Source organism: Leptosomus discolor, chromosome 1, assembly GCF_034619465.1.
Source record: "Leptosomus discolor isolate bLepDis1 chromosome 1, bLepDis1.hap2, whole genome shotgun sequence".
Classification (NCBI taxonomy): Eukaryota; Metazoa; Chordata; class Aves; order Leptosomiformes; family Leptosomidae; genus Leptosomus; species Leptosomus discolor.
The window spans coordinates 104,298,681-104,324,782 of NC_141391.1; the positions used below are offsets into that span (position 1 = coordinate 104,298,681).

The 26,102-nt window shown below is 41.0% G+C and overlaps 1 protein-coding gene and 1 long non-coding RNA gene across 6 annotated transcripts in view; both read right to left on the reverse strand.

The window, feature by feature from the left end:
* BACH1 (BTB domain and CNC homolog 1) overlaps positions 1-15,410 on the reverse strand; it is a 31,017-nt gene extending 15,607 nt beyond the window's left edge. Inside the window, exons 1-4 of one of the 5 annotated variants that reach the window (XM_086477864.1) lie at positions 15,382-15,410; positions 14,886-15,030; positions 6,509-6,585; positions 1,206-1,503 (exon numbers count right to left, since the gene is read on the reverse strand). In XM_086477864.1, coding sequence (XP_086333990.1) covers positions 1,206-1,445 — 240 coding nt within the window. In that variant the 5' untranslated portion in view covers positions 1,446-1,503; positions 6,509-6,585; positions 14,886-15,030; positions 15,382-15,410. Of the gene's footprint in view, positions 1-1,205; positions 1,504-6,508; positions 6,586-10,998; positions 11,096-14,062; positions 14,111-14,885; positions 15,248-15,381 lie in introns of those variants that run through there. The other 4 variants (XM_086477873.1, XM_086477883.1, XM_086477889.1 and 1 more) reach the window with 4 other exon arrangements.
* A 495-nt stretch (positions 15,411-15,905) lies between these two features.
* LOC147416265 (uncharacterized) lies at positions 15,906-19,623 on the reverse strand. Its single transcript, XR_015184027.1, has 3 exons — positions 19,426-19,623; positions 18,288-18,487; positions 15,906-16,651 (listed from the first exon to the last, which is right to left on the reverse strand). It is a non-coding gene; the product is annotated as an uncharacterized LOC147416265 (long non-coding RNA).
* Between the last annotated feature and the right edge of the window lie 6,479 nt (positions 19,624-26,102).

Here is a 26,102-nt window from a genome sequence, read left to right on the forward strand (position 1 = left end):
GTCCTCAGCACAAGGCATGGACCTGTTGGAGGGAGTCCAGAGGAGGGCCACAAAAGCGATCAGAGAACAGGAACACTTTTCCTACGATGGCAGGCTGAGAGAGTTGGGGTTGTTCAGCCTGGAGAGAGAAGGCTCCAGGGAGACCTTATAGCGGCCTTCCGGTATTTAAAGGGGGTCTATGAGAAAAATGGGGACTACCTTTTTAGCAGGGCCTGTTGTGACAGGACTAGGGGTAATGGTTTTAAACTAAACAGGGTAGATTTAGACTAGATACAAGGATGAAATTTTTTACAATGAGGGTGGGAAACCACTGGAACAGGTTGCTTAGAGAGGTGGCAGAAGCCCCATCTGTGGAAGGCTGTACAGGGCTCTGAGCAAACTAATCTAGCTGAAGATGTCCCTGCTCCCCTGCAAGGGAGTTGGACTGGATGACCTTTAAAGGTCCCTTCCAACCCAAAACATTTTGGTTCTATGAAATGTCTTAGACACCCTAAATATGCAATAATAAATCTTCTTTCCTACGGACGTCAGGTTCCGGCTCATTCCCACCAAATGCTCTAAATTCAATCCAATTTAAGAATATGTAATTTACACATAAAAAGAAAGCAAGTAATTGCAATACATTTTCTCAGTCTTAAAATAAAACACAGCAGAAAAATAAATCAAGCTGCTAATGATCAGTGTGCAAAAAGGATGGGGAACTGAGCAGAAAAAAAATAACAACAGTAAGAAGCAAGCAAAGAATATAAGCACAGTTGTACTACTCAAACATAGGAAACCAAATCTTAAAGATAGTGATTTAAAGGTATTACCATTTTAATTTGTTTCTTTATTACTCCAAAGTATTCTCTTTTCATATAAGAGGACTAGTTCTGCAATACCTCTTTACCATTTAAAGTCTGTTTTTTGACAAACTTACATGCTTTGAAATAGGTGCACAGTTTTAGAAGTACACATGTTGAACAGATCTCCCCTACACATTCCCCAAGACAGCATTCATTTATCTTCAGTCTGTGATATACACTCTGACCTGCCTAGCTTTTACCTCAACCAATGGCAGCTTTAAAGCTTTGAAATTCCTTCCCTTCAGTTCTTAAATCCCTCACCTCAACATCTCAGTTAAGCAGGAGCCTACTGTAAAACAGAATTGAACAAAACAGATGATAAGCACTGGCAGGTAAAGTACAGAAGGGAGTGACACTCACCTCTTCCGGTAAAGTGATGATAAGATCAGCATCCACCTGGCCCACAATTCTTGAAAGGAAGTAACTGCTGCAAGCTGCAAGCACAGCTTTGTGAGCCCGGAATCGCTGATCTTCCACTAAAATAGTAACATCACAAAGAATATCTTGCTTTCTCTGATCATCAAGACTGAGAAGTACATTGGTACTGTGTACTGAAGATTCATATGCAAAAACCACACTATTCTTCTCACTTAGAGACATTCTGTATCACAAATGGTAGTGTAAGTCTCAGTGGAAAGCATGCTTCTGTTCTTCAAATCTGGAGGAAGAAAAAACAAGTTGTACATGTGAAAGTCACATCCATCAGGAACCTACTGATAGTAAAACATAAGCATCAAACTGTTAAATACGCATTGCCTGTTCTAAACTTTTTAACACTAAGATTAATAATATTTCACACGTGTTAATACATAAATACATGCTTATAAGCAATTAAAGTGCACAAACCTTAACATGTACATCTTAAAAGGTCGCTTTAGGAGTCTCATAGACCAAAAAAGGGAACAATTTTTCATGTGACTTTAGTGATAAAGAACAAATCTTTCCTCAGCAAGTGATTAAGAGTCAGAACTTTATTGTAACACTAAAAATTATTTAAGCTTTCATTTTTAGTTTTCAGTATCTTCTGACTCCAACACCACAAAAATTTATAAAGAAATAAAACCCAGATGCATTAAGCCAAAATTCACCAAAACACTATATAAGCTACCTCTGTTTACTGATTCACGCAGTACAGACCAAAATATTTGTATTCTATCTTCTTTCAGAAACCGTTTGCCTGCTAAACCAATCAGGCATAGGTACAATACTCTAATTTTCTTTCTAGTAGGTCAGTGGTTTGTTTTGTTTTAAAAGCAGATTAGTTCTATTTTCCATCTGCCTTAATTCTCTAACAGCCTTTTTTTTCCCCTTTCCTGCTTATCACCTGCTTTGATCTGTCAAGCTTGTTAGAAGTTTGCTTTCCTAATGGATCACTATGATTCAGATCACCTGGCAATGGAATCCCTTCCCTGAAAGAGCATCAAAGTTCTGAAATAACAGTATTTATCGGATAATAAACAACAGTAAAAGTTATATGATATTTAAAGCCTTGAAATAAGCTCGTATATAACTGTCCTGAACCTATTCCTCAACTCTTAGTATTTAAAAAAAAAAAAAAAAAGAGCTAGGGAGAAGTCCGCCCTCCTAGAGAGTGCAAAGTTTAACTGCATTTCCAAGCCTGATCTTTTACACTGTATTTCTGTATTTCTAGCTTATTTGAATTGAGCCTTTCCTCCAGTTTTGTTTGTGTTGTTTGCTTTTGTTTTGTTTTTTAAAAAAGCCTAGTAATAAGTGTCCTCGCATCTGAAGCTCAATCAAGAAACCAGATAATCAGATTTGGAACTTTCCTGCAAGGAAAATATGGTATTACTATGAAAAGCGTTACCTTAACAAACCAAGCATTTAGATTACACTGGACTATTCTACCCAAGAGTTACTGTAACTGAACACAGTTGCTGAGACTCACTTCAGCTGACACAGGACTACCCACTCATTATATTGCTCAACAGAGGTTGTTATGATATGCCAGCTCCCAACAATAATAAAACTGTAGCCAAGGCAAATCTTCAGTTTTCAAATATGGGAAATGTTCACAACGCAGGGAGGGAGGAGGGCATGGCCATTTTTAAACACAGCAAGGAAAAAAACCAACCACCCTCCCAGCTATACTCCTGGTTACTCACTACTCAAGTTATTTTCATGGCATACAGGCATTTTCAGTGATCTTTTGAACAAAAAGAAAAAAACAAAATCCACATTTCCAGTGTCAGTAGCAGCACAGTACCAGTCCGGACTCTGGTAAGTGCAGGGCATCAGCATCATCTGCCCTTCCCACTCCCTTACAGAACACCATACACTTAACTTCACAGTCAACTTTACCAACAAAATGTACAGATTGTAACTTAGCAAAGACAAAGAACATAAGTCTGTTTTGGGGCATTTGCTTAAATATACAAGGTTTTGTTTTGTGAAAAGTTCTGGGGAAAAAAAATTACAGAAATGCTAGTTTTCCCCACTAACCAACAGCTATACCATGCACTGTTAACTCTAAAGGGCTTATTTTTGGAAGCAAAAATCCAGTTTAAATGTTTTCATACAGCTAATGACAAGACTACAGAGATTTGTTTACCCAGGAAACACTTAATTTCCAATCAGCTTAAATGGGAACATGTATTCCTAATTTGTTTGCTCTATATCCTTATCATATTCCTCAGATATTACAGTACATGACTATTTGTCACCAGATCTAAAAAAAAAAAAAAAAAAAGAGGAAGACTAAACCCAGAGTGGTAGGACTCACAGGGTATTAAAGATAAGGACATATTTTGGGGCGAACACCTAGGCAAAACTCATGAGGGAGACTATAGTTACACACAGGACTTTAAAAGTTCTTTTTTTCTTTCTTCTTTTGAAGTCCCTAGTTCTCCCAACCCTCAGACAGACAACCCATGTATCATATGTGCTGCTTCTGGGTTTTCAGTTATAAAATAATCAGTTCCAATACCCAATTCAGCTCATTACACTTTCATAGAATGGCATAGAAGGCTAAAAGGAACACTAGTTCGTTTAGATATAGATATGCAGAGGACATTCAACCCGCCTCTTCACTTGATCTCCACAAGGCACATAACATGCTTTCAAAACAGTGTGCAGCCTACTTCAAGCACTGATAGTGAGCTTCCAATGTTGTTGCTGCCAAAAAAACCCTAGGTTTCAACACTGAAACACTACCTTCTGTTTCTTGAGAAGTGAATAACACTTTACTCTGACAGAATGTTGTTCTTCCCAATGTGAAGATTTCATGTTACATCCACACTATTTTTAAACAGGATGTAAGTTCTTTTGAGGTATCCAAAATATAGAATGCAGCATTTCATTAAGCATTTCAAAATTTAAAAGAACCTTTAAAACAACCAACCAAAAAAACCCACCACGCACACATGACACTCAAGACACTAAATTTCTCTATCTTCTTTGTAAAATCTAATTACTGTCATACATGATAAAGATAGAAATCAAAAGGAAAAGAACCAGAAGACTGAAAATGCTGGTGAAAACAAAAAGCATCAAACAGGAAAGGGAAAATGTAACCACTGTAAAAAGCTGTAACACTTTAGAGAAGTACTAACAGAGGTCAAACTTGTGAATGTCATAATTCTGTTTTCCAGTTGTGTAATAAAGGCATGGTACCGCATTTATGATAGTAAATGTTTGTCATGACAGCCAACTAGATTTTACACAGTGGCATGCAAGTACAAAATACACTTGTCCTTAAGTAGATTTGTCATCTACTTATCCACAACAAGACTTACTGTTTTACCAGAAAGCATCTCTCTTCTGTAAACTGTTTAATTTTTCTTCTACTTTTAACTATTCTCCTGGAGCACTCAAAAATTCTTAAAATTAATTTATGAACGGACAGAGAACGGGGGAAAAAGGTGTGAAGCAGAGAAAACAACGGTGCTTTTTAAGGAAGCTTTATAACTTACAAACTCATGCTGCAACTGTCCTACAAGGGCAGGCCCTTCTAAGCTTTCTTCCTCCCAGTCCAGTCATCCATTTTACATAATTTTCTACAAATATTATCTATCAGATCCGCACCCCCCACCCTGACAATTCAAATGAAAGCAGCAATAAGTTACTAGAAAGAAGGAAAACTGACACTACAAATAATTATGACGCAAATTATTTCTTCGGAAACCAGACTAAAAAGCCTATTCTACCATGCTATTTTTATTTTAAAATTAACACTTAAGGAAAACTAAAAGCAGGCACAGATAGCTTGTAGAAGTATTCCAAAGGTCAGCAGATGATTGTACACTTAAATCACTGTTCACTAAGTCAGGGTCAACAACCAACCACATGACTAAATGCAAAAGATGCTAAGAAACAAAAACATCCAAGAATATTCTTTAAGATATTTCATACAGCAGTTACTATCAAAAATACAGAGTCCAAAAGATCTTCCAAAACTTAAAATAGTCCTTACAATATAGGATGAAAGGATTAAAGAAGAAACAACATGAAAGCTCACTAACTAGAAACGCTCAGTTAGTGGAAGAAAACTAGTACTGTCAGTACAAGAGTACTCCTCAAATTCCTCTCACATGATATTCTGCACACTTAATAACCTCATAGCCGTGAGAGGAGAAAAAATATTTTCTTCTAAATACTGGCTATAAAACTTTATTCTGCTTTATCAAAGTGAAGCAATTCCTTTTTTTTCCCCCTCCCTACTAGCATACAATTCAATAGGAAAACTATGCCGAACAGTTACCTGTAAAATTACCATATCTTCAGTAAATTTTGACATCTCCACTTTTAATTTGCTATATATATTTATTTTCAGAGAATACGTAAAATACTATCAATGAAAATTAGCACCACAACAACATTCTGTAAAGGAACACACATTTGTTTGAGTATACAGGGTAGAAATTAGAGCAAGATGCCTATCAAGACTCATTGGCAAACACAGATCTCATCCAAGGCTCACTTTTCTCATGCATTTGAAGTTATTCATTAGCTTGTATTATTAACACGGAAGCAACTGGAAGTATAGCAAGTGTAAGGGTACTTTAAAATTAGACTGCAGGTTTGCTCATCTGATTGCTTACAATTGGTAGCAATTACTGCTCTTTAACTCCTAGCTGACTGCAGAATAAAAGTTAGTTAAATGATCCTTCCTTCCCTCACAATCTCTGCTTTAAAGAGTCACTTGGTGGAGATCTTTAGGTAAACCATAAAGTCTCCCCATTTGATACTTAAAAAAACCCAACAAAATAAACAACACCACAAAACAACAACAACAAAAAAACACAAAAAAAAACCCCACAAAACAACAAACCACCCAACAAACCATATATATTCCAAAGATTATAATCATTATGGCTGAGACCAGGTAAAGCTATAAGGGACTGTTTTTGCCAAGTTACAGAAAGAAAATAGTCACAGATAATACTACTAAGGAATAGATAGCATAAGAGTAGGAACATATTACCAAGATAAAACTCATACTGGTGTGATGTATTTCTCATCCACACACACACAGAAATCTGGCACAAGATAGATTAACTTTCAGGCTCAGCAGCACCACAACATGTAAAAATCTGCACTCAACATCCTGTGGTCAACAACAAGAGTGTTATTTGAGAGGTGAAGGCAGCTTTGAAGCATCAAGTTGTCACTGAAGCTGGCAAAACCATGCATAGAAAACAGCTTACCTCCATACATTTATGACAGGCCAAAAGAACTGCTTCATTTTAAGTATGTCTCTGAAAATTCAGACAGCCACACAGTCCTGGAAAGAGTTTGTATTGCATTTCACAAAAAAGATATATACCTTGGAATAATGTATGTAAATATTGAAATAGAGTATTCTATAAATACTACAAAAATTATATACTATATATACACATAAATTAAAATAATAATAATAAAACCAGTAGATGCCTTTTACAATAGGTCTTCCTATCAAATCACTCCTGAATCACTCAGGATTTGAGACAATACCACTTTCTCAAGTATTTAATGGGTAATTTTCCCCATTATGAAAAGGACAGCAAAGCACACAGTGTATGCATACTGCCATAGAACACTCAATGTGAGCATTTGCCTTCGTGTTGTTGAGCCCAGACTTCACAATTTGCCATAATGATTTAAGTCCTCTGTGGCTGCAAAAAGCTGACAACAAACAGAAATCCCATTCAAAGGGGAAAGTTATATGGCTAACCAGAAGCAACAGCAATAAGATGCAGATGTTAAGACAACATTCAAAACCTTAGAACAATAAAGCAACTGTACCACCCATCAGCTCGCTGCAAATATTAACATCAGCAGCAATTATCCCAAATCATTGCCACTTATCCAGATGCCCACTGGACAACTACCAAAGAATTCCAGCTTTTCTGTAGAGAATTTCTAACACACAAATGCTCTGTCGAAAATATTTTAATAACAAACGCCAAACATACAGGATCATAAAAATCAACCAAACTAACTAAATAAATATCTTATTATTCAATGCAGTGAATTAATAGCAAGAACTTCTTTAGCCTTTCAAGGAAGATTTAAACAGACTATCTTGCATTTTGCATCAATATTAGAAAATCCCCCAAAATGCCATATAGTTTACAACTAAGCTTGCCAGTAACTTAGAAAACCAGTCAGATAACACCAATTCCATATGCTGGCTTATTGTATACTTGCATCATTCTTTCTGAACAAAGATGACAGAAATAACAGCTGGAGGTGTCTGTGTGCCTATGACAGCTGCCAGGAACTTTACCAGAGAATAACTTAGAACAGTAAAACAGCTAACACAGAGGTAAATTCAGTGTCCTTCAGTTTATACTTAAACACCACAAAACCCGAAAAGGGTGACATTTCAACATACAAAGGGGTATGCTTTACAGCTAAAGAGAGTGTTCTGAACATCAGACCTGCTGACGCTGGAAAGATCTGCTGGTGGCGTTAGAAGAAAATTCACAATTAGAAAGAACGAATGAGTCACAGAAATGAGCTCCATAGGCTCTGAGACGCTTTAAGGCAAACAGCCAAAGAATGTTAACATGGCCCCTAAAACCAAGATACAGGTTTGAGAATGCAAATCACTGTCATTTTATGATACATTATGATTTGTGTACACATTTACCAAAATACTCATCGAACAGTCTGAGTTTGAATGTTTCAAGTGTCCTTAAAAATACTAAATCAGAGCACAGAAATCCATGGAAATCACTAACGGTCATGCCTTTACTACTTAGAAGGCTTGCACTTTCATGAAGACATGGCTGATCTGCCAAACTTACAATCTAAACCCTTGGCAGTAAATTTAAGGACCTGGAAAAGAAAACCCAGTGTCTGTCTAATGGTCACCAAGATACAATGGGAACCCACAGGCATTTGGATTCAATTGAGTGTAGCATCCAAACCTAATGATTGTCTGTGAAAGACTCACTGTCAAATAAAACACAGGACTGTACTTTGTTACGATCACCTGTAACACACTTAATAGCAAGTGGGGCGACAAACCAGCACAAATTGACCTGTCCTTCTTCTGTCTTAAGCTCTACTAAGATAGCAATGATGCCAGCAAGAGCCAAGCAAAAATACATGAGCTACAGGGGTTACATCCTCTCAGGACAGTGCTTTCTTTAAAGAGCAACAGCCTCTTACCTATTTTCCATCAGTCAATAAATCCATTTCGGGTATTCCTAAAAAAAAGAGCTAATCTCTTATTCCTGGACTCATAAAATATGTGGCTCTTCCATCACAACCAACTCACTCTACATGTATGGGGGCTTTTTTCTGACCTTCAGCAACCATAGTTTCCCATAAATGATCCAACCCAAAAGTTACCCAATTTACTAAAAAAGTAAACAAAACTCTGTTCCTTAGTCTGTCTTTACATAGTGAACAACCACCCACTACCACCATACTGGATATGAATCCTCGGCAGTAATCACAATAACTCTCACTTGTACATGGCTGAAGTTCTTAAAATAAGAGAAAGCAGAGAGTGAAGCTCCCCTTCAGCAGCTGCAGAACCCAGGTAGGAACCTTTGCTGTCACTGCTATCCGAGCTGGTTGGACATCCGGATGCAATTTCAGTTGTGATCACCACCATGATAAAACTAGCAAGATTAATATATTACCCAGCAGACAATAAAGCCCTGCTCAGCTATCACCATGCTTGTAACTCATCTCTACTCATAGAACACTTCAAATTCCTCAGTTGCAAAAAAGGCATTGTAGACCCCCCAAAAAATAGCTTGGGGAAAACAAACTCTGGGTGCTATTCCTGATTCCTACGCTGATCTATTGAGTAACTTCCAGCAGGTTACTTCTCTCTGTCAGTTCCCTTAGGGTGGACATTTACATCTGCTTTCTCCTACAAAAAAATTCTGTCATCCACAGCTGTAAAGTACAAAGGGCCAAGTATCATTTACTACTGCCAAAACAAGACATTTTGGATACAAGACAGTTTATTCAAAAGACACCGTAAAGGCTTTTTTCTAAAGTTTTATATCTGTGTCCTTGCCCCCAGCTACCTCTCCTTTTAAGGAAATAAAGTTACGTTACAGATGAATGCCTACAGCGGTTAATAGCTGCTGATTCATGTTATGCTGACAAGGAATGAACAAGCATTTTAGTGTTCATGTTTATTGCTTCTCTGTCTTTAGTTCAAAAAGACTTTAGAAGAAAAAAGTGATTCAAGAGGCAGAAAGTAAGCTTTGCTTCATAAGAACAATGCCTTCTCTAAAAAAAGTAGGAATCATCTTCAGATGCTTAGCACAATCATAAGTAAAATTCTGAACTGTATTCTTCATTAGTCTAAACACCTGGATAATATTGTTCACAGCTTAATTACATAAATGAGCTTTTTAAAAAATTATTAGGTTGTATTTCTGCAACATAATTCTTACCACAGCATTTGGACCCTTGTCAAGTCACAAATGAGGATTAAGAAGAATCACAGGAAGTCTGGCAAATTTTAAGTCTGTGCCAAGTCTTAATTTGTTTTCCAGGTTTTAAGGATGAATATTCACTTTTTTAATATTTGCAAGCTATATCCAGGGGTGTGGAACTGAGATTCCTAGTAGTCACAAGACTCCAGAAGCTGGGATTTTAAAGAAAAAAAGCAAATGATTGATACCATGGAACCACAGAAATTTTCCACAGAGCAGAAGTTTGAATAGTTTCCCTCAGAAGATAACATAAAGCAGTCCATGTCAAGGCCAGAAAAAGATATTACTACTACTGCTCTGCAGTTTACCATTATTTTACACCACACCAATTGTTTGGGTTTTTTGTAAGGGATAAAAAGTCATGTTGTGGGGTTTGGTTTGCTTCACCGCTAAAAAAATGAAATGGGACTAAACGGATTTCAGAGATTTCTTTGCAGCAAAGTCCCATCACTTACAATCTTTCAATTCTGTTAGCATTCAGAGTTATTCTGGGAAGGTAATACCACCACACAGGCTTCCTACAGGCATGGTTCACCAAAAAAACCCACCAAAACACCTAACAAAAAATAAACCCATCAACACAGAAACAACACCCAGAAACACTATCAGAAACTGATTTTTTTTTTTTTTTTTTTTAGTAAGAACTGGGTTAGATAATCAAATATTCACTTAGGATAAGGTTTAAACTGGCACAAGGTAAAGCAGGCACAACTAACACCTACTGTCAACTCTTGCCTTTACTTAAAGGACAAATACCCTTGCATTTATAGCTACATATTCTACTCCTTGCCACGGTTAAACAAACCACATGAATTATTTTGTTTTAATGACTGTCAGAATCCATTCACAAGTATGTATCTCAAAATATTTATAATGAATACTAAATTAACCATCTGTGGTTCTAATGTATCATACCCTAACTTGGAAGGACACAAAAAACACCCTGAAAGAACTAAAAAGTAAATACACTGGCAAAAGAAAATACTTTCTGGAAATCATATTCATAATCTTGTTGCTTGTATTAGCTTTTTAACTCAAATTTGTTTCCACAACTGTTCTTCACAGTATGTGAAACTGAAACAAAATTCTACGAATATTTTAGACATAAATCATGAAGAACTTCAGAAACATTTCTGAGAAAATAGAAAAGCATAGGTTCATCAGAACTGGCAATATTTATATAATAAGGAAAAAAAAATACAGAAGACCAGACTTCAAATGGTAATTCTAGTAAAGTCCCGAACCAAATCATATGAAGCTGTGTTTCTGTTTTCCCATCAGGAAACTGTAGACCATTTCCTACACGGCATACGATGTTAAAAGACATGGCCTTGCTAGCTGAGCTGTAAGTATTCCAGGGATAGTACCATATAAAACACTGACGTTAAAACAAGTGTAAACAGGGATAGCAAAGGCTATCTATTTACTTATCTAAGTACCAGTCAAGAGGCCAAGACTGGAATCAAAACAAACACCCAAACATTATCTTGACAGTTCAAATGAAGTCATTCACAAACAAATTACCTCACCGTGATTCTGAAGATTAATTGAATATTCTTTAAGACACAGGCTTTCATTTAAAAGCATTTTGAGTAACTGATACACCAAGCCACCTCTTCTCTCTAATGTATGTCTAATGATTAAACTCAATCTATTTGTATTTCACCAATGCCTGTAAAGTCAATTTGCCCTTCATAGCACCCTTCCCCCTTCTTTTTAAATCTTCAGTAGCTGACCAGTCTGTTGAGATTTACTCTGACCTGCTAACTCACGTTTACACAAAATACTAAGGTTCCCCTTCGTATTACTGAACAGCAGCAAAACTTCCTTCAACCCTGAAAAGGGCCTTCACTGAAAAATCCAGCATACTGCTGGAGATGGGAGTTACTTTTGTGATACAGCCTATGATTTGTTACAGCAAAGCGAGCCTTTCTAGTACTTCTTTTTCCTCGCCACACTGCTAACATCTGCACTCGAGGTCGGGGGCAGGAAAAGTTGCAGGTGGGGCCTCATACATTAACTCCACTGTGGTCAAACTAGGTTGAATTCATACAACTTAATGGTCGTTTCAGCAGTTATTTATTGCTCACTTAAGGTTCTGTTCCTACCCACATTTGCATCAACTAGCATGTTACCTATGGTTTAACTAAAGATTGCATATAAACAGGACTCACACTATAAATACCACAAAGGTGTTTGGTTTTTTCTACCCCTAAAACATCCCCCACGAAACTTTCAGTGGTCAAATTCTAAGGGACAACTAAAATGCCAGCACTCAGACACAAACATGAACCCTCTAACCTACCACTCCTCCCCCTCACACCAGCATGCCCAGTGCCAGGAGAACTACAGGTCTATGCTTAAAACGAAAACAGTGAAGAATTTGTATGAACACCTTCTCATCTTAGAAAACTGGGAAGGGGGTGGGGATGACATGACAAGAAGACTTGTTGAGCTATGTTTCCCTAAACCATAGGGCAAAGTTGTCTGGGACTTGTACAGGTCACTTTCTAAGACACATCTATTCTATACCCAGTGAGAGTGCCACTTGATCCAAATGATCAGGTAAAGGGCATGGGTTTTAATACTAGACAATTCTTATATTAACATGAATCTATCACTGTTCAAAATATCCTTAGCATAAGGATTTTAGAACCTATTAAAAGCAAATTAATATTTAGCACATGGAGATCCTGCACATTTTTTGAGTATAAAACACTCAAAAACACAGTAGATGGAACTTAAATCTCCACTTCAGCATTTTGGTTAGAATGAGGAGCGTGCTGGTGAAGCAAACTTCCCAAACACCCGATTTACTATGCTTCTGTTCACAAGAGGGACCTGGACAATAAGAGTAGGTTCTTTTAGACTAAATTAAAGTAGGAAAGGTACTTTAAAAGTACTGCTGAACAAGTCCAAGTACTAAGGGATTCAGCAGTTAGCTTGAAGGAAGCCCTTCTGAAAAGCATGCAACATGGATATTCTATTTGCAGTGACAACTGTTTCTCTCTGCAAATCTGATGCTTTTGGCCTTGCTACTTGCTAACATACACAGAGACTTACTCACACGTGCTAGGTCATCCAGGAGTAATTATGCCATTTAAGTCACCTTTAAACTCATAAACCACAAAGTAAGACTTGGAATATGTTGCTTTAATTTGGACTCACTATGTTTGACAGGAATATACTCTTTGTTTTCTCTTCAATGTGGCATAATATTCAAAATTAAAGAACTAACTCTATAGAGTACTCACAGTGCTGTGTAACTTTAATTTGCAGTGTTTGTGGATTGCAACTATTCCATTTCCAGTCAAAAGTTTTTCACACACTGGAAGTGCCTTCCTGAAGTGCCTCAAATTAATATGCCTGTCAAAAGTTACTACATGACGAAACTGTACATACAGGTATCTTCACTTTATCTTTACTGCTAGAACGTTTATTTTTTCTGGTTTTTAATTGAACAAACATTTAGAGGGCCCAGCTGTATCTGAATTTGAGATTACTGTTATATTACCACACTAAAACGGAAAATGTAAATATAATTTGACAGAAAAAGTGACGATTCATTTGTAATTACTACATTTTCAGCATGCCAAGTATCCCACCGTACAGAACAAGGCAGACAGGACTTGTATCTCGTTGTTTACCGGCTAAACCAAACCTCCCCCAGCTCCCACAAACACACACTAAAACGCACCGGTTGCACGTTTCACCCGGGCAAAACGGCGTTATCGCCGCATTTCCAGCGGGGCTGAACCGCCCCTCGCGCGCAGCGCCAGGGACCGCGGCGTGGGACAGTCACGCCGGTGTCACCGGAGCGCAGGGACACCCGCGGAAGCCGGGGTCAAGCAATAACAGGCTGCCCAGCCCCGCCGGGCACAGGCCCTGGGGGGGGAGCGCGGGGAACACCCGAAGCACGACACCGAAGAGAGAGAGCCGGCCACCGCCCGGTGCTGACAAGGCGTCCCCGCCCCGCGGCGGCTCCCCCACTCCCCGCGGGACCCCGCAGCCCTCTCAGCCCTTCCCCGGGGTCCGGCAGCGCCCGCCCCCGCCGCGGCGGGACGGGCCGCTAAGGCGGCCACGGCGCGGAGGGGCGGGGGGGCAAAGGGGGCGGCTGACTAACACCGCCCTCGTCAACGCGCCTCAGCTTCCTCTACGCGCCCCCCCTCGCCCCCTCCCCCCGCCCCGGCCGAACGGTGCTGCCCTCGCCCCACCGCCACCCCTTCAGCCCAGCGGACGGACGGAGGGGCGCGCGCGCCCGCTCCCGACGGCGGCCGGTTCAGCCCGGCTTGGCTCGGCCCGGCTCACCTCAATGCCTGACACCACCGCCGCCGCTCACCCGCGGTCCGGTCGGTCGGTCGGTCGGCCGGCCGGCCGGAGGGGAGGCAGGGCAGCGCCGCCGCCTCGCCCCCTTCCTCCTCCCGCTTCCCCGGGCTCGCCCGCTCCCGGCTGAGGCTGCGGCCCGACTGCGGCGCGAGCGGTCAGGTGACTCCCAACAACATTACTCGCCCGCCGCCCCTACCCCCCCCGCCCCCTCCCCACCGCGCACACACCCCGCCCGCTGATTGGACGCGGCGCTCCCCGCCGACGCGCAGCCGCCCACACCGCTGCGCGGTGCGCACGCGCGCCGCCGGCGGCAGTCGGAGGTCGGGAGCTCACCGGGGCTGCACCGGGCCCTGCCGCCCGCCGCCGGCACCGCCGCGGGGCTCGCCGCCCGCCCGGGCCGCTTGAAAAGCCGTGGTGGCTACGGGGGCTGGCTTGTGTGCTGGGCGGGCCCTGCGCCGCCTCTCTGAGGGGAAGGGGCTCCGCGGGCGGGAAGCCATAGGTGCCCGCAAATGGCAGCCGCTGCGGGCAGGAAAGGGCTGGTTGCCGTGTGCCGGCCCCGCAGCCGGGCGGTCGTCGGCTCGTGTGTCTTCTGAGGGGAGGACGTGACGGGGCGGGGCGGGCTTCTTGTGTTTTGCTGCTGTAAAACTCTTATTCTTTTAGAAATGCCGTGCGAGGCCTGTGCTGGCAAGTGCCACAGGGTTAACAGGCTTGACTAGTGATTAATGACGCTTTTATGCCAGGAAATGTTAAACGTTTTGTAAAGGTACTATCCTGAGGGATTTTTTTGCTGGTATAACTTACTGACCTGCTGAGCTTATGTCGTGTGGTCTAAAATGCTTTCTGGAAGCTCCAGCTGTGTTGGTGTGGGGGTGATTTGCTGGAGGTGTCCGGCTGACAGACCTTGTCCTCGGGGTATGACTTGTCAGCTAGATATCAAGCTCTGTGCTGCACTATGTAAGAGGAGATAAGATGTCAAATGAGTAAAAAAAAAAATAGCTGCAGAACAAGTTGTGAAGAGATAGCCTTCAGCTAGCAACAGACACACCAGTGCTAGAACTGAAAATGGTGTGTTACTGTTGAGCTAGTATCCCTATTGAAAGGCGGACCAGGATGTCCAGTGCTTGCTGTATGTAGCTTGGCATGCTGTTTTCAGGTCCCAACAAGTATTTTTGTGTGATGGCATCTACATGTACAAATTGAGTCTGAGATAGTTAAGAGGATGCCTTAGAAACTGCTGCTGTGTGTTACCCGGTCTGGGACTAGAGAATTTTCAGTACTTCTGGGCTCTGGTAGATACTTACTTCCTCCAAAGCAGCTTAGATTAACCATAAGGTCTTTCCTTCTGCTCCAAATAGCCAGAGGGCAGCTTGTTCTCCCCAGTGTCATCTTGAAGGCAATGCAAAGGGAAACATTGAAAGACAGAGAAAACCTCTCCTCTTTTGTATATTAAAAGGGGAAAAAAATCTCTTTTGGCCACATCACAGGAGGGTAAACTCCATGTACCTGTTTATTCAAGTACACCACTGAAGGCAGACTTCTTCCAGAAGCCGCATACCCTGAAGAAAATATTAATGATGGCAAAATATGCACTGCCAAGAACACTAATGACGATTTCATTGCTATGAAATTTGAACAAAGTTTAACAATTTGGTTTACATTTTAGTTATAAGATTGCATTTATACCTCATAAATTAAAACAGATAAGAAATATGTAATGTCTTACACTGTATTTAAGTGTCACATAACTTTCTCAAGCTGTTTTTACAGTAGATGCTCTAAACTTCATTTTAGCTTTCCTGAGAAATTTTGAGGAACGTATGAGCAAAGATCTTACTGGTAATATTTAGTAATGATAGGTGTGTATAAAAGGGGAGGGAGTTCCCCTCATATTTGGGTGTAATGACTGACCTTGCATAATTCAGAAGCAGATGAAACCATGGGGAAAAGTCCTTATGTTTCAAAAGCGTGGAGTGTCATTCTTTAAAACATAGGTTTTTATATTACTTTACTCCTACATATATTAATATTCTTTTCTGCAGCGTTAATACCATTACAATGGTATTGCTAATGAAATTCTGCTGTTACTTTCAGTGGCAAGCCAGTTAGAAATTACACAGGTAGGAGGTCTGAGGGATCTAGAACTGATTCCGCCCCCACCCAGTTTCATTTTCACAGCAAACTAGAAAGCTTTCTTCAAAAGTCATCGTACCAGATTAAAACTGATAACAGACAGGAAGTCCCTGCTGCTTTATTGATTTGTTTTCTAGCTGAGAAGAGGATTCTGAATGGGGTTGGTGGGGTTTTTTTAAGTGGGAAGTGGCTGCATTTCCCAGGCAGGCTTCACTTTTCCTTGAATCTTTTCTAAGTCCTTCAGGCTCAGTTTTGTGAGATGCATTTTGTTAGTATTTCTTTGTTTCCATTTCTTTAATCAGACATCTTTGCCAGCGCCCAAAATAAAAACGACGACCTGAAGCACTGTAAAAGCAGATGTGCAACCATAGCAAGCAGTTCCAGATTACTTACTCAAGGGTTCTCAGTTGTTCCAGGCTCGGAGAATTCGTAGGCCTTACTCTGAAAAAAATAAAAGCTGTGTTTTCCTCCATTGACAACATTCAAGATAGATGTTAACGCCTTGTCTAGATTTGCGCCAGGTGAAAGTCTGTCTTTCTGATACACCTGCAGTAGGCCTGACACATAGTCTGTAGCTGTCTCCCAAGGCAACACACCTTTCATTTTACTTTCACGGGTGCCTGGATTCTTAGGCTTTATTGTGGGCTAATACAGCTGAGGTTGTCTTTTGTAACTGACAATCAAACAAAACAAATAAAAGATACATCAATAAAGTAAACAGTCTACAGCGTCAGCTGTACCTGAGGTTAGCCAAGCAATGCTTTCTCTGAAGGGCCTGCCGCAAGCAGGATTATTTCCCCGTACGATCATCCATGCTAACAGCCAGGACTAAAATATTGCACCTATACCACGCTGGAGCTCATCAAGCAAGGAGGGTGTCAGACCAAAAGAGGTGCTGAAAGAATGTGAAGAACAGCAGCAGCTTAAAGGATGGGACCAGGCAAGGAATGGAAGATTCAAGAATACTCGCTGGATTACAAGCAAATCTGGATATTCAGTCACTAATTTAAAAATACGTACGCTTGTGGTCTTTGCTTGTTCATTCTATATGCTGATCTTGTGAGTGTTCTCTGAAGGACGGAAGATGCCTTTGAGGTGAGAAGAATCCCCTGCTAGGAGGAAGGATTGCCCCTCTGCTCCCCCCTTTCCCTTGGGAATTCTCTGACAAATCTGTTCCCTTGTATTTCTGCATAAGAACAAGTTATATCCAGTACTTCATAAACTAAAGTAATGCCTCTCACAGTTCTCTTCGTATGTAATACAACTGTTATTCCTGTGTTTATACAACTCCCATATTTTGATTAAGCAAGAAATTACTAGTGGCCCCAATTTGCTAAATACAGCTATATTCTAAAATGAGCATCTGAGATGTTTTAATCTGACACAGGATTTGACAAAATCACACATGGTGGAGAGAGGGTGTGGCGCCCTGCCATTCATATGAAGAGTGTATTGAACAAAACTCTCAGGCTTTCAGTTTTGACAGAGGCTGATAGAGATTTTCCTTCAAGAACTGTTCGATAACTGCCTTTCACCTTGTTAAGAAGGCAGCATTTAGTTGTTATTTGGTCAATAATACTCCTCAGTGCAACCAGAGTTTCATTACAAAATAACATAAGCAGTTTGTTGGCAAATAAGTTTGAGGACAGCTATTTGATAATGATATCCAAATAGTATCTTTTTGCTGGAGATTCCAAGTACTACCAGTTTTTAATAATAATGTATTCTGAATCTAAGTTTCTACAGTTGCTCTCTATGTTTTCTATGACTTATAGTTCTCATGCCCTTACACATGTTGGTAATTTCCAAACCCCTAGTACTCAGATGTGAAGAAAGCAGCTTTAAGACAACTGTTTAGATAGTAAAAACTGAGTTACAGAAATACAGGATATTCTCGAGGTGTAAGCATAAGCAGAAAACATAAAATACCTACCACTAGATAAAAGGTGGGTTTTTTTTCTGATCTTATGCTTAAGATTTTTGTTGGGAAGAGAAGGGGAACAGAAGAGAAAACAAAAAGAAATATCAAAACAAAAAAGACCAAACCAAAAGAAAATGTAACAAAAGGAACTCTTACCTTGGCTTGAAGATTAGCTACCAAATCTTGGACCTCACCCACCAAGAAGGGATTTTCATCTCTTGTTCTCAATCCTAGGGATGATGCAATGCTGACTTCCCACACAACAGGGAATGAAATTATGGCGTAATAGCTTGCTTCTCACTCATAGTCAGGCTGAAGAACTGAATAAGTACTTTCCTCATTGAAATCAGACACAACTGGAGAGGAAAAGTAAAAAAGTTAGTCCATTTTTTTCCTAAAAAGGAGAAGTAAAACCAGCAAAAAGGAGATCTGGGAGCTAAGCTGAAAAACAAGGAAGTATGTCTTCCTGCGGATGAATAATGGATGTTTTAGAGATAAATAATATAAAAGCTGAGGTGATAAATGCTCACAGAATTAGTGAGCATGATAACAAATAAAATTAGAAGAAAAGAAGAAAAAGGTCCCTTTTTTTTTTTTACAGTAGATTTTTTTTTGTGATACATTGACAACAATGGGATTTAAACTCCCTTATATCAAATGCTGTTATTTCCCTACGAAACCTGGCAATGACTGTCTCTTTGCTGGCATCGTTTACTGCTTCTGGCACACAAGGGGCACTGGCCTTAGGTAGCACTAGTGTGTGGCTTGATTTCACTGAGCTCTGACTAGCCTATGTGTGAGGTAGTGGCCCAGAGAGATGACAGTGGTCTAATCTCTGGAGGTTAGTTGTGTTGACTACAGGGCACAGCCTGAATTAAGGAAGATTTAGGCCATCTGTAATATTGTGTGTGATCTTTTCTGCCCTTGCCCTCTCTTCCTGTGCTGAAGCTGGTTTCATACCATAGAAACTTGGCTAATACATTTTCCAGAGGTAAATTGCAACATATCCCAACGCCAAAGGTGAGATTCATCTCACCAATCTTTATACATCTAAAATTTAGCTGTCTAGTCTAAGCTACTTATGTAGGCTCCCGTGCAGTCAATGGAACTAGATAGGCATCTCCACAGGGTAATTTTCCCTTCCTATGGTGGGTGTCTGAGACAGGTGTGATGAAACTCCTTTTGGAGATGCCTGTCTCACGCCTTTGTGGTGGGAACGTGTATAACTGAGTTAGCCTAGAGGCATAACTCTAAGAGGACTACACATTGATTGAACCTGTGCCTCCGTACTTACTTCCTGCAGGATGCTGTGATCAGAGTCCTCTAGAGCAAAAGTATCATGGAGTCACTGAGAAAAAAATAGGTGCTAAAGGCCCATCTTCCTTTCATCATGAGACGTCCATTTTTTTCTGGCAGAGCAGGACAGTTGTCTCAGTGTCAGAAGAGGGTTTCTATCTGTGGCCTCTTACCTACACTGGAGCAGACTTGATTAGGCATAGATAATGAATCCAGCATTTCTGGTTGTAAGCCAAATTAGTGTACAGATCACCACAGTAAATCAGCTGTAAAAGACATGCTTTTGTCCTAGACATGTCTGGTTTACACACACAGATTGAAAGCACTGCATATATGTGGAGCAGGCCTGATGCTTTCCTGGAAGCACTGGCCGGAGTGTCACAAGCAGTAGATTATGTTCGTGCATGTGCAGCAATTCCAGTATTTACCTGGAGCAGGAGATTTTCCATGCATGCATACAGCAGCTGTGCTGCACATCTGCAAGCCATGCATGCAGTGATGGCAGATGGAGTGCGAAAAGATCCCAGCTGGGACTGGTTTGGTCTCTCTGGAACAACTACTTGAGCTTGTGGCCTGCTTCTGGTGTACTCCTGCACTTGGTGACACCATGAGCGGTGTCGGGAGTCACCGGGTGGAAACTCCTGGCTTCACGGGGCAGAGGCTTAAGACCCCCGTTGTACACATGTCCACATCAAATATGGCTTCTGTAGGTGTCATATAAGAGACTAGTACATTTACACTCCAGTAAATGAAAACCAAACCACTCCCTCCTGTGAACTCGCAAACACAAAAGCTGTTTTTTTAATCCACACTTGGACAACATTTTCTAACTGTAAATCGATCTTTCAAGGAGCTACTATGGTATGTGATGTATTTAAGTGACAGAAACCTCAGGGATATGTCAATATCTACAGCCTGAAAATCTGGTTCTTATTTTTAAGTGGTTTTTGAAGTCTTTAAATATGTTATTTTGGAATTTATTTCCATACTGTCTTTTGCTGTATGTGTGTGGTACTGTTCTAATTCTTTGGAACACACATGCTTATTTTTTGTGGTTTCTTGCTTACAAAAGTCCTTTGTTCATTCTGGGAAAGCATACTGTTAATCACAGGAAAATATTTTTAAATTCCCTGTTTATAAAAGAAGAGAAAAAATACTTGTCATCTAGAAGTAAATCCTGTTCTAGTAATCTGTCTTTTAAAGGGCAGTTATAAAAGTGAGTATCTTAAATCTAAAGCTAATTTGGTCAAAGTTCTCATCAAAGCTTCTTAAAAGGAGAACTGGTCTCTCAGTTAAAACTGATTTTTTTTTCAAATATTATTTTTAAAAACAGCAATCTTAAATTAAGCAGTAATATTTCAATGGGGGGAAAAATGGCATTTTTTTTCTTGAAAAAAATGAGATTTTTTTTTTGATTCTGTGAGAAGGGTAATAAACTGTGTGTAAACAATGGCAAAAAGGTGAGAATCGGATTTAAAGATGTCTAGCTGTGGAAAATGGGAGGTCTGCTTAGATAGGCTGAGGGAGGTGTATGAAAAGACCAAAGAATGAGAATTGCAGCAGGACAGCTAAAAAAGCCCCATCTGGGTACTTAGCTTCAAAGAGGAAAACAATTGATTTATTCATGAAAAATGGATTTGCTCTCCTGGAAACCTGGAGTAAAACTGGTAAGGGCTGTAGTTGTGTCAGACAGCAATGCCTGGTCTGAGGGATCTGGGAAAAGACCAGAAATGCAGAGGAGGTGAGGTGAAACTGCGGCAGCCAGGCTGTCCAGACCAGCCATTATCACACAGTGGCTCTTTTGAAGCCTGGGAGGAAACCTCGGTGTATGTGGGAAAGCCAGTGTATGTCATCCGGGGCTCGATGAGTGTTTGCAGTCTCAAGTAACGCTGTGGGATCGCAGCTGTGTGCGCTTTGGATGAATTAGCTCCCTGCAGCAGAAAACCGCTAAGCCTGAAACCAGCAGAAGCTTAGCTTTCAGCCAGATGCAGATCTGCAAGCAGTTTCCTGGAAAGGACTGAGGTTTTGGGAAGATAGAGGGAGACCTGGTGAAACACTTCATGCCTGGGGGGCTGAGGATGTGCATTTACAGGACCACAAACTAAAAGCATAGCAGCCCCCACCGTTTCCGTGTGCCCTTCCCCTAGGAAAGGGTCATGCTGGGGAAGAAAGTCATCTCTTCAGAAAATAGCCTTTGCGGTACTAGGGAAAGAAGAGCCCGTCTGTTTAATATTGACAGTCTCCTGAATTAGCAACTTGGCAAGGCCCCTCTGCACACCCTCAGTTTAGGAGGACTGAGCGCTAACTATCGTGCTGTTCCCATGTGTGTCTGGTTCGGGGCTCTTGCTTTCACTCCAAACTGCTCTAGCAGGAGCCTGCTCGTTAGTGCTGCATTTTCAGAGCTATCTGGAGTACTGGTTTGCTGCTCTTCTAGTAAAATGCAAACCCTCCCCACCCCACCCCAGATGAAAACCCAGGGTATGTTCATTATATCCATGGAAGGAGGTACCCTGGGTTTTCTTAGATCACAAAAGTTTTTGTGGATGAGACCCTTGGAAGTAGGAGAGAAGTGGCCTCTCTCTCACACGCGTGCGGATTCATAAATCTCTGCAATATGTGAAACCTTGAAACTTTGGACCGATTCCCTAAGAACTGTAGTCATACCCCTGAGAGGAGAAGGATGTTGAGTCATAGTGAAGAAAGGAAAGAAAAGCTGAATGTTTTTTCTATTAGAATCATCCCAGAGGTCAGACGCAACCAAGACAGACAGATGAACAACAAAAACACTGGTTAAATGATTCAAAAGGCTAGGTTTTCTGGCATTAGACAGAAACATTTCAAGCACTCTAAAAGAAAATATGGAAGTAAATTGCCATTCCAGTATATCTAAGCATATTTACCTTTTGAGTCTAATGCCTGAAGAAGGGTTAATTTTAAAATGTTTTGGTAGAAAGCTTCTGAAGGACTTACACTTAGGATGTCTGAAGGCTACTGTAAATATACCAGGACCAGAACAGTGAATAAGGAAATTGCATTTGCTTTGGAGATGTCTGACAGCGGCATAAAGAAGAGGCAACGTGATTTTTTTGCAGCATGGTGTAACATCATTTTTTAAAAGCACCTATTTAAGCTACTCTTTTGCTTAAATAAGTTCTTCTTTATGATCACCTAGCTTGTTTTTGCTACACAGGATGATTGCAGAAGCGAATGATGGATTTGAAGACCTAGCTAAGACTGGAAAGCATACCAAGATTAGGAAAGAATACCATACATTCAAATACTTGGCTAGGTTTTCATTTCACAGCATAAGGTTCTTATTGTAGCCTACTGCTTCTGTATTGATCACACAATGACTTGCCAGGAAGACAGTTTGACTGTTCGACATAGTAACTCTAGTGTTACAGCTTTCTGAAAAGGGGATTTATTTTTCTGAGGTTTTACATTTTCCCATTTGTCATAACAGAGGAAAAATTGATTCAGTGCCTGCTTCTGTTTAGAGCTGCACATTAAATGCCCCACAACAGAAGCTGTTCAGTTTCTGGGACTCATTACCAAGTTGGAGTCTCAGTTGAGAAACCGGAGTGATTGCTGGTTTGTTTGTCACTGCGGTGATCCAGTAAGAGGAGGGAGCCAATCTTCACCCATCTGCTGTGTCTATCTGGATTTCCTCTTGTTCTCAAGCGACTGGCCAGTCAGCTCATCGTGCGCTTGGGCGTGACTGCAAGCCATGATGAGTCAGGGTTTAAGTGCACAACTCATACCGAAAGGAAAATGAGGCCAATTTTAACTCTACTTTTGATTTTATCTGTAGCTTAGTTCTGTGAAAGTCACAAAGAGCCCAAAACTGCTACACACAGCAAAAGGTAACGCAGTGTGAATAAGACACAGAAGGAGGTATCACCATCAACATGTAAAAAAAGAGAGAAATATACCTGCAGTTCCCTATACTGGGTCTGACTGTGATGGAGTCTCTTCTCAAAAACAGCCATTAGATGATGCATGAACTAGTGGTTGCCTATCATCAGAGGATGAAAGTTACTGAAACCAGCAAGCTGACAATTGGGAAGTGTACTTGTAAATCTGGAACTTGTTACAGAAATGATGGAACTGATTATATAGTGTCATTTCCTGATAACTCGGTTCTTTGTTAAACATTTTTTGTCTTATGAGGTATTGCCTAGGACACAATAGATGGACAGTTTCCTACTGTTCCTGCTTTTTGTCTCCCTTCTTTGGACAGCTGATGATCCACACCTGTGGAGACTGGCTCTGCCAGCACTGGAGGAGACTCACAAACTATTTTGGAAAATTTTTGGTATTTAATTTCTCATGGTGCAAGGTAGGAGCTTCTTGAAACCACTTTCAGAGTTTATCTCAGGAACACAGAGTTTCTTTTCCCCTTTCCTTTCACGGAATCACAGAGGGGTTGAGGGTGAAAGGCGCCTCTGGATGTCACCTGGTCCAACCCCCCTGCTCAAGCAGGGCCTGCCAGAGTAAGTTGCCCAGGACCATGTCCAGATGGATTTCAAATATCTCCAAGGATGGAGACTCCACAACTTCTCTGGGCACCTGTGCCAATGCTCGGTCACCCTCACAGTGTTTCCTAATGTTCAGATGGAGTCCTCTGTGTTCCAGTTTGTGCCCGTTGCATCTCACTGGATACCAGTGAAGAGAGCCTATCTCTGACATCTTTACACTCTCCCTTCAGATATGTGTGCCTATTGGTGAGATCCCCCCCTCAGCCTTCCCTTGATGGGGATGAAGTACTAAAGAAGGGCTCAAATAGGCCAGGCTGCCTAGTCAGGGACTAAGCTGACATCTCTACTTAGCAAAAAGCTCTGGTGTTGTTCCTGCCACTGTCACATGATTACAACACTCTTTGAGACATGCTTTTTCTCAGGCAAACACGTAGATGTTGCACTTAATGACAGTGCAGGTCTTGGGTGCGTGTTGGTGCCTGGAGGCTGTCCCAGCCGGAGCTTACCTAGCCTGGGAACTTTTCAAAACAACCTGCAAAAACACTTGAAAAAGTTGGTGAAGAATTATTTAGACATCCTGAACCACACAGCAGCCTACTGTACCTTATGCCTTGTGCCAGATTCAATATCCAAACTGAACAAATGTATCTTAGGCTTAAGTGGAGTCGTGAAAAGCAGCCTATGAGTATGTTGGTGGTAGTTCCTATCGCATATTTTGTATCTTTCCTGAAATGATCCCCTATCTCTTGTTTGCAGAGCTCACATAGGGTCTTCAGTCCCCAGAAGAGACCACCTGGGTTACATGTTGGCTGCTTTACCTCTCAACAAGCATTCAAAGGGGTGAGGAAGAGGTGGGAAGGCAGAGGGAGGGAAGGCTGCTGCTCTACCAGAAGGGTGGGAGAGAATCAAATTCCTGTGGGTACTTCTTTGCACACAGACTTCTTTCCTGATAAGGAGAATTGTAAACATGACCTTGAATTCCCTGTAAGGTGTTTTCTGACTGTCGTTTAGCTTAGGAGTTTAGTTTTTCTCATAGTATTTCTTATGCCACCATGATCTCATTTCTCCTGTACAAAATTCTCATCTTTTTGTCTGTCTAGCAAATTCTGGCTATGTTGACTCAAAGCCTGTCTGCATACGTAGTAGATTTGTGTTATGTACATAGCATAGGACTTTGTGCAAGGCTGTTATCTATGGCTGGATGTTCTCCATAGGGGGTCAAGACCCTACAGCCTTTCTAAGGGACATGACCATTTATAGGATCTCCGGAGCACTATTTTTTTCAAGCACACTGCTACTATTGGGGCTTCAAGAGGGAGCACTTGGCAGAGCAGTCCTCTGTAGACTAACCTCTCGAAACACCCAGGATCAGCTTAGGGTTTGTGAGTTCTCCAGGGTGTGTTGTACCTGTGCGTATTACCTACTTCTCCTCACATCCCTCCACCTACGAATGGTTTGGAAAATTTGGGATTCTGCCATTCAGCTGGAGTTTTGCAAGTCACAGTCAACCTGTTTACATCTCTATGTGCAGCCACAGCAGAACACAGTCGTGTTTGGTCCTGATAAGATATATGCCTTCAGCTCTGGGTGCTCGTTTGCGTGCCTTCCCGCCATGTGAAAGCAAGGTACTGCCTAAGAAAATGCAAATGCCTTGTACTTTATGACAAATGCTGTAAATCAGAAATTGTGGTAATTATCTCACATGAAGTCCCTCTAAGACAGAACAAAATACCAATGTTCTAATTAAATGCTTATGAATCACTACCTGCTAAAAAATGACACCACCAGTCACATTTCACATACCTTCTCAGAAAATGGGGAGAACGTACTGAACTGAGGCAGCTAGTGACTGTGTTGTGCAGTGGTTATTATATGACAGCAGGATGTATATTATAATGCGCATTCCTTTCAGGCAGAGAAATGTAGCAGAAACTGCACAGCTGACAGAGCTAGGAGAATAAATCTTAAAATTATAGTTTAAGTAACAAAAACATGCGGGTTTTTTGCATGCAAAGAGTCGAACACAATTTAGATCTCTGTGAACTTAATAAATATATGCAGAAATTGCTCGTAGATACACAGTAGTGACTATTGCCTTATTAACAGATTGTAAGGCGTAGGTAAGAATGAACAATCCAGGGGCATTTTAAACAATGTTTCTGGAATAAAGCAGTAAATGAAAGAGAAGCATTCAGGA